The sequence below is a fragment of the Chiloscyllium punctatum genome, chromosome 22 (genome assembly GCF_047496795.1).
Source record: "Chiloscyllium punctatum isolate Juve2018m chromosome 22, sChiPun1.3, whole genome shotgun sequence".
Classification (NCBI taxonomy): domain Eukaryota; kingdom Metazoa; phylum Chordata; class Chondrichthyes; order Orectolobiformes; family Hemiscylliidae; genus Chiloscyllium; species Chiloscyllium punctatum.
Genome location: NC_092760.1, coordinates 16816616 through 16833845, shown reverse-complemented (window position 1 = coordinate 16833845; position 17230 = coordinate 16816616). Strand labels below are relative to the sequence as shown.

The 17230-nt window shown below is 41.8% G+C and overlaps 1 protein-coding gene across 1 annotated transcript in view; it reads right to left on the bottom strand.

The window, feature by feature from the left end:
* Positions 1–17230, bottom strand: part of LOC140493869 (low choriolytic enzyme-like) — a 96922-nt gene that overhangs the window by 51928 nt on the left and 27764 nt on the right. The window contains exon 3 of the mRNA XM_072592862.1: positions 2199–2319. Within this exon, the coding sequence (XP_072448963.1) occupies positions 2199–2319 (121 nt within the window). The remainder of the gene's footprint in view (positions 1–2198; positions 2320–17230) is intronic.

Sequence of the window (17230 nt, the reverse complement as noted above, 5' to 3'; positions counted from 1 at the left end):
TAGTTCACCATTTCCTCCTCCCTATGTTTTAATAATGGAGTGACATTTACTACTTACAGTCTGCAGGAACCTCTCCAGAGTCTAGAATTTTGCAAGAGAACCAGCAATGCATTCATTATCTTTACAGTTACCTCTTTCAATTCTCTAGAATGTAACTCATGTAGGGGATTTATCAACCTTTAATGTAATTCACTTTTCAAGTACTAGACCTTTGATAATACTGTAAGATATAGGAGCAGAATTAGGATATTTCGTCCTTCGAATCTGCTCCACCATTCGATAATGGCTACGTTGTTCGATCTCATTCTCCTACATTCTCTCCTTAATCTTCAAGCCCCTTACTAATCAATAACCTATCTACCTCTATCATAAATATACTCAATGAGACCAGGTGACCCATTTTAAAGTGAAAAGAAAGAGGTTTTAGAAAGATATGAGAGGCAAATGTTTCACACAGAGGGTGGTTTGTGTGTGGAATGAACTTCTTGAGGAAGTGGTGGTACAATTATAATTACAATGTTTAAAAGACATTTAGATAGGTACATGAAATGGAAAGATTTGCAGGGATATGGGCCGGGAGCAAGCAGGTGGGACTGGTTTAGTTTGGAATAATGTTTGGCATGGACTGGATAGACTGAAGGGTCTGTTTCTGTGCTGTATGACTTTATGACATGGCCTCCACAGCCTTCAGGTGCACTCAGTTTCACAACAACTTTCATTGTCCAGTATTTCTGAAAGTTTTTATGTATCTTCTTCTGTGAAGTCAGACATATATTGTTTAGTTTCTCCACCAATTTTTTTTGTTCTTCACTGTAAATTATTCTATCCCATCTGTAATGGTCCTACATATCTCCTTGTCTTTCTACAAACCTAAAGATGATTTGATATCTTCCTTTATGTTTGTTATCAGTTTGCACTCAATTTATCTTTTGCTTTTACTTATCAAATTTTTTGTTCATCCTTTGTTTGGATCTAAACTGCTCCCAATCCACCATCTTCATTTTTTTTCCTGTCAGCCTCATAAAAAAAATTCTTTTGATCTAATGTACTCTGTAACTTCTTTTGTTAGTCACATTAATTCACCCTTCTCATTAGATGTCTGTGCCACAAAGGAGATTATATAGGAATTCTTTAAATACTAGTAATTGTCTGTGTACTGTCAAAACTTTTACCATAGCCCTCAATTTGCCCTTCATATCTTCTAAGTTTCCCTTGTTCAGAATTAAGACCCTAGCTTCATTACATTCAAGCTTAAAGTGAAACTCTATGATATTATCATTATCGGTGATAAGGTAAGAATGGCAATCAAAATTATACGCAGCATTTAAAATGTGGTCTCATTGGCAGATAATAAGAGTTTCTCTCTCAATTGATGTTTTCTCATTGATAATTTATGGTTTTGTTGAATTGTTGACTATGTTTGACTATCCATTTAAGAATAGTGGCATGAAATATAAAATAGGTTTGCAGTTTGCTCTCACTGTTTTATATTACTAGCAGATGTTGAATTTACTTCCTTGATCATATCCTTAGATTCTGCTGTACCTCTCTGGTTAGACATCTCAAAACCTTAATGAATTTCTTAATGCATTCACATAATGAGTTCCTAGTCTTAGTGAGTATTGTATTAATATTCTCAAATTGCCTTAACATACTGTGCCTTGCAGCCTATATAATTTAGTTTAGACTTCCACTATTTCTTTCCCTTCCATAGTCTCATTACTTTGTATTTGTAAATATTTGTGTTGATCAATGATTCATTCTTCCAATATAACAAAATAATTTGGTATTTGATACACCTTTTTAAAGAGACACTGATTCATTGGATATACACAAAAAAATTGGCTTTACACAGTTTTATTTTCACCTGATGTAGCCTAAGCATGTTTTGTGGTTAGATTACAAGAAATCGTAACATTTATAAAATCTTAAACTATCATTCATATGTGTTATTTCAGTGAATACATAAACAACTTCACAACATTCACCAGGTGCTCCGGTTTCCTCCCACACTCCAAAGATGTGCAGGTCAGGTGAATTGGCCATGCTAAATTGCCCGTAGTGTTAGGTAAGGGGTAGATGTAGGGATATGGGTGGGTTGCGCTTCGGCGGGGCGGTGTGGACTTGTTGGGCCGAAGGGCCTGTTTCCACACTGTAAGTAATCTGAAAAAAAAACATTCCTGCATCTTTCAACTCACCCACTTTCTGACTGAACAGAAATATAACCAGGTTCATTTTGTCGCCTATAATAAAACTTCACACAAGTAAGGGAACTAATCTCATTCAGAGATTTCCATATTAGTTTTGTCTGATCTTCAGCTACAATAAAAGACAAAAATAAAGAAATAGAGTACGTTAAACTTGGCAGCATGATAGTAATGTGATTAAATTGACATATTACAATATGAAAAATAATTATCAGAAGTAAGCTGAACGAACTATAACTGAATAATCTATGAGGAAATACAGAGCTTTTGAAGCCTTTATGGAATTATTAATGGAGTGCTGTACTTTCAGAGGCTTCCAATGACACTTTAAATGCAAGCCCTAGAAACATCCACAATACTGTTCAAGTAAAGAACAGGTGAGTTCTCCCAGTATTCTACTGAACATATCTACTTTAAATATAACGAGTGAGTCACTGACAGCAGTTGGGAAACCCAGCTTCTGTAAGGTTGGATGTGTGACCAGGAAAAGCTGTTGAAAAAGGATTTTTTAAAATTTGAATACGAGAAATGGTGTGTGATCAAAGAAGAATGAGATACATTCTGGAGATGGTGTAACCACAGTAGAGTTATCCAATCAAACAAAGCAGGTATGTGATCAGGAAGGTGAGAAGGGTGGAAAGACCAAGAGTAGGGGTATCAGCAGTCAGGAGTGGGATGAGGCAGCAATCAGAAAATCGAGGGGGAGAGATCCCAGAAGGAAAAATTGGTAGTCATCAGTTGAAAACTCCAAGTATGTACAATTTGCCTCAACTCAGGTGAACTCGAAGTGCAAATAGAAATGAGTAAGTATGGTCTAGTAGCCATTACAGACACATGACTGCAGGATGACCTGGATTGAGATTTGAATATTAAAGTGGACAGACACTTGGGAATGACAGTAAAGTAGGAACAGGTGGAGGTGTGATTCTGTTATGAAGTGATGCTATTAGCACAAGAGAGAGGGATGATCTAATTTCAAAAAAGCCAGACCCGTAAACAGTTTGTGTAGAAATGATAAAGTCAATAAGTCACTGTGGGGTGGTATACAGACTCCCTAACAGTAACCATGGTAATGTGAGCTATAAAAGAAAAAAATAATGAGAGCTTTTCAGAAAGGTATGATGATAATATTGGGAGATTTCAATTTACATATGATTGGAAAGGCCAGATGTACAGAGATAGCCTAGATAAGGAGCTCATAGAATGAAATAGTTTCTTAGAAAAATACGTTCTGGAGATGACCAGAGAGTAGGTATGCTAGACCAGGCATTGTGCAATGAGATAAGGTCAATTAACGTAATAAAGACAAAATTCTGATGATATTGGAAATCTGCAATAAAAACAAAGAAACTCTGGAGAAAGTCAGTAGAAATGGCAACATTTGAGGAGCAAGTTAGAGAGTTAATGTTTTGAGATTGGTAACAACTCTTCTTCAGAAGATTAATCAATGATCTAATTCTGAAGGCAACTCTTAGGAGCAGCAACAATAACATGATTGGATTTTACATTCAGTTTGAGGGGAATTTGGAGTGGATCCAGGACTATTATTTTTTAAAATTTAAATGTGGGTAATTATGAGGGCATAAAAGCAGAGTAGGTTGAAGTAGATTAAGGTTAAAGGATTGGTAAATGGAGATATAGTGGCAGACATTTAAGAGGATATTTCAGAATATGCAGAATAGATACATGACAACAAGTAAGAAAATTTACAAGGAAGCTGTATAGGACATTGGTGAGGGCACTTTTAGAATGCTGCATTCAATTCTGGTCTCCCTGATATAAGATGTTGTTAAATGTGAAAGGGTTCAGAAAAGATTTAAAAGAATATTGCTAGAATTTGTGCATTTGAGATATAGGGGGCTGAATAGGCTGGGAGTTCTCCCTGGAGCATTGGAGGCTATGGGATGACCTTATAGAGATTTATAAAATCATGAGGGGGATGATAGGGTGAATAGCCAAGGTCTTTTTTCCCAGAGTAGGGGAGTCCAAAACTAGAGGGCATAGGCTTAAGGTGAGAGGGGAAAGATTCAAAAGAGATCTGAGGTGTTGTCTTTTTATACAAAAGGTGGTGTGTATACAGAACTGCCAGAGGAGATGGTAGAGGCAGGTACAATTACAACATTTAAAATTCATCTGGGTAGATACATGATTAGGAAGGGTTGAGAGGGATATGAGCCAAATGCTGGCAAATGGGACTTGATCAGTTTAGGATATTTGGTCATGTTGGACCAAATTTTCTTTCCATGCTGTATAACTCTTTGACTCTATAGTAACAAAAGTAAAGTAAATGCATTTAATTTAACAACAATAGATGGCAGATCAGAAGACTGGACATAATATTTAAAAATCAAAAATGTAAGGAGGGAAACATTAGTGTCTGAGACAAAGATATCCCAAAATATAGGCTTGAATAGCATAGGCTATTGTGAGATCAGTGGTAGTATCTGTCAAAATGTTCAGTGAGACCAATCATCTCACCACATCTTCTTGTTTTTTCTCAAGTGGCATGGGAAGATTCTCGTTAAACAGCAATGAGTTCCCAAATGACACTCATCATTACTTGTTGACAGCTCAACTTACTATGGGTTGCAATTTTACCAAACTTAACCATACAATTTAGCCATTAGGAAAATTCAACATGGAAACCAGAAAGGGTTCATGGCAGCTTCAACTTATCATTTGCTCCAAAAGACCTTCATTTTGCCTGTGGACAAACTGCAAAACAGGGCATGATCCACCAGCACCAGCTTCATTCACACCCTCCTACCATGGATATTGACACTGCACTTTCAAGGAGTCATTACCAGTGCACAGGCACTGTATCCTCCAAGCTGACTGATCCAACAAGGCATACTGGTAACAAGCTGTGTACTATTGCATCAGGTACAGGTCCTGCACGGGGAAAAGAATCCATTACATGCCATGGACAATGTTGCCTATCAAGGCTGCTCCTTTGGTCTCTCAGCATATATTCACCTGATGCCCACCAGCATGCCCGCAGTATGCATGCCTTTCCCTGCTGTGACTTGCTTTGCAAGTTGGTGTAGCCACATTATCAGGCAGATGACTGTGTTGTTCAGATGTCCCCAGTCAAGGTTGCATGCGTGTTGCCTTGCATCAGGCACATCTGACTAGAACCTGTAACATGAGACCTCAGTGCTTACGCCAAACATTTGGGCATTTGCAGCAAACCATGCAACATGTCCTAGGGGAGTAGTCTGTGGCAAAATCCACAGGGCCACCTGTCAGTTACGGGTCCCAAAATGTTCAAGGGAAGTCTCCTATATCAGTCCAGGGTTTTGTCCACAGTCAGTCATCTGGTCAGGGTGGTGTGGCACCTGGGACTGGGAGAGGAGCAAGCAGAGTCTGACTTATCTCTGCAGTCTTCACTGTTGACTTCAGAGAGGTCTCTGTGTTGCTCTTCCTTGGGCTGGCCGACTTGTGGCACTGTGCTCTCTCTTTATGAGAAGGAGGCACTTCGGCTATGGTCAAGCCTCCCAAGCCTACATTATCCCTGCCTTTTATTCTGAGGACCAATGGTGGATTGTCCTGCAGAACCGGAACGTGCTGGGCCTATCTCTTCACATGGCTGCCACCAATCTGTCTGTGGAGGCAGAAAGATGGTCACAGAACTAGATACACTGTTGTAACATTGCAGCTATGTCAAGCAGGCTGTCGCTGGACTGGCTGAATCACCAGCATCTCTACTATGAAGGTTAGTGTTTCCTGTACGCCTGACTGTTGCTGTTGTTCCTCTCTGAGCAGTATTTTCCTTCATTCACCTGCACAGCTTCCAGTGTCTGTAATGCACTGCATCCCCCTATAGGGCCTATAGATATGTTTTCATCCATGCTGCTCTGCAGTCCTGCAAGCAGTGTGGATGATGGTCCCTCTAATCATTGCATTCACAATAATTTCTGGGGAAATCGAGGTACTCTTCTCTGCAGGTGAAAAGCCATTCCTCAGGAAGATGGATACACCTATAAGGCATAAGAGGCAGAAGGCATTGCAATCACTGGTTAATAGTAGGGCTTGATGTTTGTTTAACATGATCATTGTATTTACATGATAAGTGTTATTTACTTGGCTGTCAGGACATGGATATCTCTGTACCCCTGCCGGAGCACAGCCTGTCTTCTCCGATCAGAGTGCTTGAGGGCAGAGATATCCAGTATCCCATCACCAGCTGGATATTACCCATCCTGTTATGGGACACATACCCTGTAATGATATAAGGGGCCTGATTAGAGCCTGATGAATATAGCACAAGTAAGTGGCATGACTATTAGAGCTGATGCATGTCGGGAGAAAGATGGTGAAGTGTTCTGAGAGAGTGAGGAGGTAGCATTGAGTGCATGTGGGGTTAATAGTGTGAAAGTATGGGGGTTACAAAAGTTCATGCAACAGAGAGGATGTCAGACTGCAGAGTATTGCATTTATCCTGGCAAGGTAGATAAGATAATTGACTTCTTTATATGGCTGTCCGGTACTCTTCACCCTTGAGATGACACTTATCTTGGTGGTTATCTCCGACTCTGCTGGCATGGTATGGAAGTGTGGCTTCCTCTGTCAGTCCTCCGGGAAAAGGAGGCCTCTCCTGTTCACCAAACCATCCACAAAAACCTCTAGCTCTGTGAGAAGCCTGGTGCCAGCCTCCCCTTCTCTGCCATCTCTCCTCATAACTTTCATAGCCAAGCTGCATGGCTTTCAAAATACAGCACTCCTGGAGATGGGCTTTGCTAGATGTTGCAACTACAAGAGTCTCTGGTCTAATGGATGCTGTGATAAATCAGGAAATGGAAGTGAGAGAAGAACTGAGGATCTATCATCAGAGAAGTGGCAGTGAGTAAATTGTTGGAACTGCAGATTGACAAGAGTTAGGAAATGGGACTCTTTTCAAAATTGGAGCAAGATGAAAAGCAGAAAAATACAGGCAAGTTACTTTCATATCTGACATAGTAGAAAATGTTAGTAGCTATCGTAAATGGCTGAAGAACTGGATAAGTACTTTGTGTCAGTCTTCACTATGGAAGACACAAGTAATACCCCAAAAATTCAAGAGTTGGGGCGCAGAGATGAGTACAGGGGCAATCACCAAGGAGAAGGTGCTAGAAAAATTGAAAGGTCTGAAAGTGGATAAATGACCTGAACCAGATGGGCTACATCCTAGAACTCTGAAGGAAATAGCTGAAGAGATAGTGGAGGCGTTAGTAGTGATCTTTCAGGTATCACTAGGGTCAGGGAGGGTAAGAGTCAAGAAGGGAGTAAGGCAAAAGATGGGAAATCATAGGTTGATTAGCCTGACCTCAGTCATTGGTAAGATTTTAGAGTCCATTGTGAAGGATGAGATTTCTGAATATTTGTAAGTGCATGGTAAAATACAGCAAAGTTAGCATGGTTTCATCAAGGGGAGGTCATGCCTGACAAATCTGCTAGAATTCTTTGAGGAAGTAACAAGCAGGTTAGACCAAGGAAAGCCAATGGATATTATCTATCTGGAGTTCCAGAAGGCCTTTGATAAGGTGCCGCATAAGAGATTGGTAAGATAATGGCTGATGGTGTTCGACACAAGGTACTAGCATGGATGGAAGATTGGCTGTCTGGCAGAAGGCAGAGAGTAGGGAATAAAAGAGTCCCTCTTAGGATGGAAGCTGATAACTAGTGGTTTTCCACAAGAGTCAATGTTGGGACCACAACTTCTCACTATATACATTAATGATCTAGCTGAAAGAACTGAAGGCATTCTGGCTAAGTTTGCAGATGATACAAAGCTCAGTAGGCACAGGTTGTATTGAGGAGATGGGGAGGCTTCAGAAAGATTTAGACAGGTTAGGAGTGTGGGCAAAGGAGTGGCAGATGAAATACAATGTGGAAAGTGTGAGATCATGCACTTTGATAGGAAGTGGACTGGACTATTTTCTAAATAGGGAGAAAATTCAGAAATCTGAAGTGCAAAAGGACTTGGGAGTCCTAGTCTAGGATTCTCTTAAGGTACTCTTGCAGGTTGAGTCGGTAGTTAGGAAGGCAAATAAATGTTGTCATTTGTCTTGAGAAAACTAGAAAATAAAAGCAGGGACCTACTTCTGAGACTTTATAAGGCTCTGGTCAGATCACATTTAGAGTATTATCAGCAATTTTGGGCCCCAAAATTGGAAGGATGTATTAACTTTGGAGCGGATTTACAGGAGGTTAACAAGAATGATCCCAGAAATGAAAGGTTTACCATATGAGGAACATTTGATGACTCTGGAATTACATTCAATGAAGTTGAGAAGGATGAGGGGGACAAATCTGATTGAAACTTACAGAATACTGAACAGTCTGGACAGAGTGGACATTGGTAAGATATTTCCATTGGCAGAAGAAACAAGCACCCAAAGGCACAGCCTTGGAATAACGGGAAGACCCTTTAGAATGTAGATAAGGAGAAGCTGTGGAATTCATTACCATAGAAGGCTGTGGAAGCCAGGTCACTGAGTATGTTTCAAACAAAGATAGATAAGTTATTGATTGCCAAGGGGATTGAAGGTTATGGGGAGAAAGCAGGAAAATAGGGTTTAAAAATATATCACCATGATCAAATGGCAGAGCAGGTGAATGGCCTAATTTCTGCTCCTATGTCTTATGGTCTAAAGAAGTTATAGCAGAGTACTTTGATATGCTTGAGGTAATCATACATTGTCAACATGGATTTGTGAAAGGGATATCATGTTTGACCAACCTTGTGGACACTTTGACAAGTTAGATACATTGTAAATAAAGGAGAATTGGTAGATGTATTGTTCCCAAATTTCAAGATAACACCAGACAAGATGCAACATCAAACGTTGTTGCAATGAAAGTTCAAATTGTTTGGGGCAGCATATAGTGGCACTAGGGTTGGTGCTGGGACCTCCATTAATTTACAAGTAATATAAATGGATTATGTTGTGATTGGAACAATGTCATGATGTGGAAGTGCAGGAGTTGGACTGAGTTGGACAAGAAATCACATGACGCGGGTTATCATTCAACAGGTTTATTTGAAATCACAAGCTTTTGGGGCGTTACTCCTTCATCAGGTGAAACGAAGAGAGGCACTCAGGTACAAAATTTATAGGCAGAGAGATCAAAAGATCACAAAAATATTGTGAGTCGAGGGTTGACAGGCTGAATGAATCTCCACAGGAGATCAAGAATGTCAGATGGTGTGAGTAAAATGTCAACAGCTGAATAGCAAGTCACCGGATGGTTTATGATCCGATCAATTGAGGCAGAGAGATAATTACAGAAAAATTAAAATAAGATGATGCTGGAGACAAAACAAATGGCTGGAATAACATGATAGGTATAAGAGTTGCATCCGAGGTCTAACCAAAGTAATAAGTAATCCAAAACTATACAAACTAATTAAGGACGAGAGATCATAACAAATTATCTAGATGATGGTGTCAAAACTATAAGGAAGATTTTAGAGGTACAGATCATACGGTGGGGTTCAAGGTAGGTGACATAAATCCAAGGTACGGTTGAAGCTGTCTTCATGGGTACGGAACTTGGCTATCAGTTTCTGCTTGATGACTCTGTGTTGTTGTGTATCTTGAAGGCTGCCTTGGAGAATACTTATCTAAAGGTTAGAGCTGAATGTCCTTGACTACTGAAGTGTTCCCCAACTGGGAGGGATCATTTCTCTCTGGTATTTTTGTACAATGTCCATTCATCCATTGCCACAGCATCTGCATGGTCTCTACCAATATACCATGCCTCAGGGTATCCTTTCCTGCACTGTATAAGGCAGGCAACGTTGGCCGAGTTACATGAGTATTTGCTGTGTACATGAGAGTGGTGTTCCCACATGTGATGCTAGTATCCAAGTCTACAATCTGGCATGTCTTACAGAGGTTACTGTGGCATGGTTATGCAGTGTAGTGATCGATATTATCCTGAAGGCTGGGTGGTTTGCTGTGAATGATGGCCCATTTAAGGTTTGGCAGTTGTTTACATCACACAAGTGCCAGGCAATTACTATCTCCACTATAAAAAATCTAACCATCACCTCCTGACATTCAATGGGGTTACCACCATCAACAGTCGGGGAGTTTACCACTGAGCAGAAATTAAAGATTGGCTATATAAATACTATTGAAAAATGTGGTGCTGGAAAAACACAGCAGGCCAGGCAGCATCCAAGGAGCAGGAGGATCAACGTTTTGGGCTTAAGCCCTTCTTCAGGAATGAGGCTGGTGTGCCAAGCGGGCTTAGATAAAAGGTAGGGGGGGAGGGAATTTGGGGGAGGGGCGCTGGGAATACGATAGGTGGAAGGAGGTGAGGATGAGGGCCGGAGAGGGGGTGGGGGCAGAGAGGTCGGGAAGCAGATTGCAGGTCAAGAGGGCGGTGCTGAATCCGGGGGTTGGGACGGAGATAAGGTGGGGGGGAAGGGAAATGAGGAAGCTGGAGAAATATACATTCATCCCGTGTGGTTGGAGGGTTCCTAGGCGGAAGATGAGGCGCTCTTCCTCCAGGCGTCATGTGGCCAGGGTCTGGTGATGGAGGAGGCCAAGGACCTGCATGTCATTAATGGAGTGGGAGGGGGAGCTAAAGTGTTCAGCCACGGGGCGGTTGGGTTGGTTGCAATCTTCTTCCTAACCTCTCTGCCCCCACCCCCTCTCTGGCCTATCACCCTCACCCTCACCTCCTTCCACCTATCGTAATCCCAGCGCCCCTCCCCCAAATTCCCTCCCCTCTACCTTTTATCTCAGCCTGCTTGGCACACCAGCTTCATTCCTGAAGAAGGGCTTATGCCCGAAACGTCAATTCTCCTGCTCCTCGAATGCTGCCTGGCCTGCTTTGTTTTTCTAGCACCACATTTTTCAACTCTGGTACTCCAGCATCTGCAGTCCTCACTTTCTCCTATATAAATACTGCGGCTACTAGAGGAGCTCAGAGGTTAGGAATACTGTGACTGGTAAATCACCATCTCTCTCTGTAATCCCTGGAATCGTCCCCAGTTCCCCAGATGAATGCAGCTCCAATAACATTCAAGAAGGTCAACATCATCTGTATTGGGTGGCATTGTGGCTCAGTGGGTTAGCACTGCTGCCTCACAGCACCAGGGTCCCAGCTTTGATTCCAGCCTCAGGCAATTGTCTGTGTGGAGTTTGCACATTCTCCCCATATCTGTGTGGGTTTCCTCCGGGTGCTCTGGTTTCCTTCCACAATCCAAAGATGTGCAGGTTAGGTGAATTGGCTATGCTAAATTGCCCTTAGTGCTAGGTGCATTAGTCAGAGGGAAATGGGTCTGGGTGAGTTACTCTTTGGAGGGTCAGCGTGGAATGGTTGGGCTGAAGGGCCTGTTTTCACACTGTAGGGAATCTAATCTAATCTTAAGTGGTCACCCAGTTTCAATGGAGGCTGATACTGGCACAGCTGTATCAATGATTATAGAACCAATCTTTACCAAAATTTGCTCTGGACTCCAACCATGAAGATTGCATAAGACCTTGACCAAGCTGAGAACCTATACCAGGGAACCATAACAAATTAAGGATACAACTTCATTTCTGGGCTCTTGTGAGAAGCAACTGGTTCAGTTAACATTGATTGCAGTAAAAGACTTGGGTCCAAGCATGATGGGACAAAATTGATTCAGAAAGATTCAACTTGATTGGGTCAACATTTTCCAATTAGCAAATGGCTACCTGAGTGAAACCCTAATTATATACCCAGAGGTTTTTCAGAGGTGTCTATGGACTACCAAAGGAGCTAAGGTCACCTTAAATGTTGACCAAAAAAAATTCCATAATTCTGCAAAGCGAGCCCAGTGCCATTTGCCTTACATGCAAATGCAGAGGCAAAAATGAGGAGGCTGGAAAGCAAAAGAATCATTTTGCGGAATCCGCAGCACCAGTCATACTGATTGTGAAGCCTGGTGGGTCAGTTCACCTTTGTAGGGATTTCAAACAGTGAAACCCTTTTTGCAGCTGGATAAATACCCAATCCCATACATAGAGGACATACACACAAAACTGTTGGGGGCGCTGTCCTTCATGAAGCCAGACATGAGTCATGCATACCTGGAATTTCAATTACATGAGAATTCCCAAGTTATGCTGTAATTAATACCCATAACGGCTTGTATCAATATACAAAACTGCCTCTTGGGTTATCATCAACTTGAGCCATTTTCCAGTGAGCGATGGACATTTTATTAGGCCAATCTCTGGTCGCCGTTTATCTGAATTACGTGGTAACAACTGGGAAGGCCAATAAAGAGCATATAGAGAATTTGGACTAAGTGCTTAAACATTTCTCCAAGGCTGGAGTATGCCTTAGAAGGGAAAAATATGTGTTCTAAGTGACCTACCTGGGCTACAGATTCAACAAGACTGTGTTGCATCTGTTGGAAGAAAAGTGAAGGTGATCAAAGGTGCCTCGGGTCGTTCCTTGGGTTGGTAAGTTATTACAGACAATTCATGTGTAATTTGGCCTCCATCCTGGCACCTGTACATTTCCTATTGACAAAGAGTCAGCCTTGGAAATGTTCTTGTAGCCAAGAATTAGCCTTCAGTGAAGTGAAGAAGCAGCTATCATCACCTAAGGTGTTAGCACTCTACCATCCCAAGTGAAATGACTTGAGATGCCTCTCCATATAATATCGGGGTAGTGTTGGCTCCCCAGTGGCCCAGGGTAGCGGAATGCCTGATAGCGTAAGCTTGCTGGACTTTAACTGATGCCAAATGAAGACATGCCCAGAAAGAGAAGGAAGATTTGGCAGTCATTTTTGGTGTTCCATCAATACCTTTATGGACAGAAATTTATGATAATAACAGACCACAAACCCCTGCTTAAGACAGAGCCGTGCCACCCATGCTTCAGTTCCAGTTCAGTGATGAGCTTTTATTCTGAGTGTTTAAAAATACAAGTTCGAACACTCTCTGCGATGCCAAGTTGCAAATGCGGATGCACTGAACCACTTTCCACTGGTGAATACATCACTGCTACTGCTGCCACTGGAAATGTCCATTCTGGTTTTAAAGTTTCTGGAAACCCTTCTGGCCACTGTGGACAATCTCAGACTGTGGACACAAAATGATCCTAACCTGGCAAAACTAAAACAGCTGGTGGTGATGGGGGTGGGGAACAAAAGGGTCTTCACAATCAGAAATGAAACTTTCTGGACCTTGCGAGACCAGATCACCATATAGGAGGTATATTACTCTGGGGAACAAGAGTGATTGTTCCAAGCAAAGGGTACTGTCAGATACTAGCTGAACTCCACCAGGAGTTTCCAAACTGAAGATGTTGGTGAGAAGTTATATCTGGTGGCTAGGACTGGATGCTGACATAGCCATGTTGGTGAGACAGTGCCCATGGTGCCAACAAGGACAAAAATTACTGTTGACTGCTCCTTCACATTCTTGGGAATGGCCGGGAAAACCCTAGACTTGGTTACACATCAACTGTGCCGGTTCTTTCACGGGCTCTAAGTTTTTAGCCCATTCAAAATGGTTGGACATGCATGTGTTCATTCAACAAACATGGGATGACAAACGAAAAGTGGCAGGGAAACCCAGAGGTGTTGGTCACAGACAATGGGTCATCATTTACCAGCAGGGAATTTGAGAATTTCCCAAAGTCAAATGGCACTAGGCACATAAGGACAGCTTCATACCATTCAGCAGCCAGGGAAAGAGCAGTCTAAATTTTGAAGGCAGGCTTGAACAAATAGTCTTCAGCTTTACTAGATACCAAACCTGTTCCAGTTCTTGTTTGATTCTAGGACCATCCCTCACGCAACTAAAGGGATGGTTCCAGCAAGTTGCTGGAACACTCCACACCAAGTTAAGTCTGATTTTCCCAGACCTGGTAGTGGTGGGAAGGTGTGAAACAGCATCAGGAATGTCGGACACAAGACTCTTCTAAGCAAGAGAGAAAGTTTACTTCAGGAAATGAAGTTTGGTGTCGACACCACAGGAATGGCCCTGCATGGGTAAATGAGGTCAGGTCCTGTGACATACTAAGTAAGTGTAAGTGAAGCACAAATAGTACAGGAGTAAAACATACCCAACCCCTCAGAACATCTGACAAGGCCGTAAAAACCTGTGGGTTTCCCCCTCCATCTAGCATCAAAGAAACCTATGAGGAGGAGATGGACACAAAGATGGCACACCCTCAATGCCAGTATCACTTGAAGATGTGTTTTAGCCAAGACATTCCGGTCACAAAAGACAGGCTACAGTTGGTACACGTCATCAATATCCGGGTTGGAGGAACCAGACCTTGCAAAAACAAATGAATGGTGCTCGGTGGGCTGAATGGCCTACTTCTGCCTGCATTTTACGTAACTTGCCACATTCTCATGTGTTTGACTGTTTTCATAGTGAAGATAAAAGTTAAATACCAGCAATGGAAGGTAATATATCTGTTAAAATATGAAGAAATTAAGGCAATTGATATCTGCAGGCAAGAAATGACTGAAGCAACCTGAGGGACTAAAACCCAGCAAATCCTAAGACTTAATGGCCTGCATCCTAGAATTTTAAAAGAGACAGCTTTAAAGATAAAGGCTGTCAAATTCACTAGATTTTGAAATAGTCTCATCAGATTAGAATTTAGCAAATGTTACATCTTCTCAAAAAGAAATGATCAAAGGCAACACAGTTTTATGAAAGGGAAATTATGTTTGAGTAATCTACTTGAGCTCTTTGGGCTGTGACAAGTAGGGTACATAAAGTGGAATCAACAGTTGTGGTAAAATTGGATTTCCAAAAGACTGTGGATAAGGTTATCATGCAGAAGAGAAGGCAAGAGAAAGGCTTGTGGAGTTGGGATAATATATTATCACAGATGCAGGATTGGTAAGTGAACAGAAATGATTGGTAGGTCCCATCTGGATGAGTACTTAAAATGCTACAGAACAAGTGCAGATAAATGGGATTAATGTAGTTTGGTGTTTGTTGATCGGCATAGATATGGTATGCTGATGGGCCTGTTTCTATGTTGTCTGATTCCATAACTCAATGAGTAAGAAAAGATAAGGCATAAATTAGCCATTTTTCAAGTTGGCAGGCTGTGACCAGTGCAGTGGCACAAGGATCAGTTCTTTACGATCTATATTAATGATTAGGACAAAGAGACGGAGGCAATTGCATCGAAGTTTTCTAACAAACTAAAGTGGGATGGAAATGTAAATTATGAGTACAGAAAGATGCTGTCAAAAGACCTAGAAAGTTTTAAGTGAGTAGGCAGAATTAGAAATAGAATGAAGGTTTATTGTCATAGAGTCATACAGATATACAGCACGGAAACAGACTCTTCAGTCCAACTTGTCCATGCCAACCAGATATCCCAACCCAATCTAGTCCTACCCGCCAGCACCCGGCCTATATCCCTCCAAACTCTTCCTATTCACATACCCATCCAGATGCCTTTTAACTACTGCAATTGTACTAGCCTCCACCACTTCCTCTGGCAGCGTATTCCATACACTTACGACCCTCTGCGTGAAAATGTTGTTAGGTCTCTTTTATATCTTTCCCTTCTCACCTAAACTTATGCCCTCTAGTTCTGGACACCCCCACCCCAGGGAAGAGACTTTGTCTATTTATCCTATTCATGCCCCTCATGATTTTATAAAGCTCTGTAAGGTCACCCCTCAGCCTCTGACACTCCAGGGAAAACAGCCCCAGCCTATTCAACCTCTCCCTATAGCTCAAATCCTCCAACCCTGGCAACTTCCTTGTAAATCTCCTCTGAACTCTCTCAAATTTCACAATATCCTTCTGATAGGAAGGAGACCAGAATTACACACAACTTTCCAAAAGTGGCCTAACCAATGTTCCGTACACTCGCAACATGACCTCTCAATTCCTGTATTCAATGCTGTGACCAATAAAGGAAAGCATACCAAATGCCTCCTTCACTATCCTATTGACTTGCGACTCTACTGTCATGCTTATTCAAGTTCTATGTTACAGTTCTACATAGTACAAATTAGGAAAATAAAGTTAAAAATATCGACATTACATTCCTTCAATGACGTGCAGTTGCTCCATGCTGGGGGCTTTCCACACACTGGGCCAACCCTAACCAGAATTGGAAGCTACTCACTATCATTTGTGACTGGCTGAGTGCAACAGCTGCCAGCCATCCCGCTCTGGGCCCCAGCTTGCTAACTGCTCCATTCCACTTCAGGCCCACCAACTACTCTTCCATAGCCTGCCAACTGCTGGCCATCCATCTCTGCCCTGGCACACTGAACGCTAGCTGTCCTGCTCCGCTCCAGCCTGCTGGCCATTCCCCTATGCCCTGACTCACTGCCCACATTCTGCTTCAGACCTTCAGCTGCTTCAATTCTCCTATATCATCATCACTGCTCTTTCCATAGTATTCCTAACCTCTGAGCTCCTCCAGTAGCCACAGTATTTATACAGCCAATCATCAATTTCTGGTCAGTAGTAACCTCTCCGACTATTGATGGTGGTAACCCCATTGAATGTCAGGGAGTGATGATTAGGTTTTCTTATAGTGGAGATAGTTATTGCCTGGCACTTGTGAGATGTAAATGTTACATGCTACATATCAGCCCAAGTCTGGATGGTTTTCAAGTTAACAATAAAACTATAGAATTACAAAAAGAGAACAACGAGAAGTGGAATGAAAAGGTGAAGTGGACAGAAAGGACTCGCTCCAGGCTCAGCCCAGATGCTGCATACTCCACAGCCATTTGGGAAGCAAGATGGTAAATGGAATATAATCTGTGGAAAAGTCATGTTATTCTCTCTGGCTGTAATAGAAAAGATGTTTTTAATCATAATACATGACATTTCAAGAAAGTCTCGTGTGCTTGTATAAGGAGATCAGGAAGTTAGCAAGTAAGATCAGAAAGATATTAGAAGACAAATTAGAAGACAAGGCTTGCCTTTTTGTGCAGTGATTGGAGAAATCTTACAATTAAACTTTGGTAAGACCAAGCCTGGAATACTGCGTGCAGAAGTGATTTGGAGATGCCAGTGTTGGACTGGGGTGTACAAAGCTAAAACTCA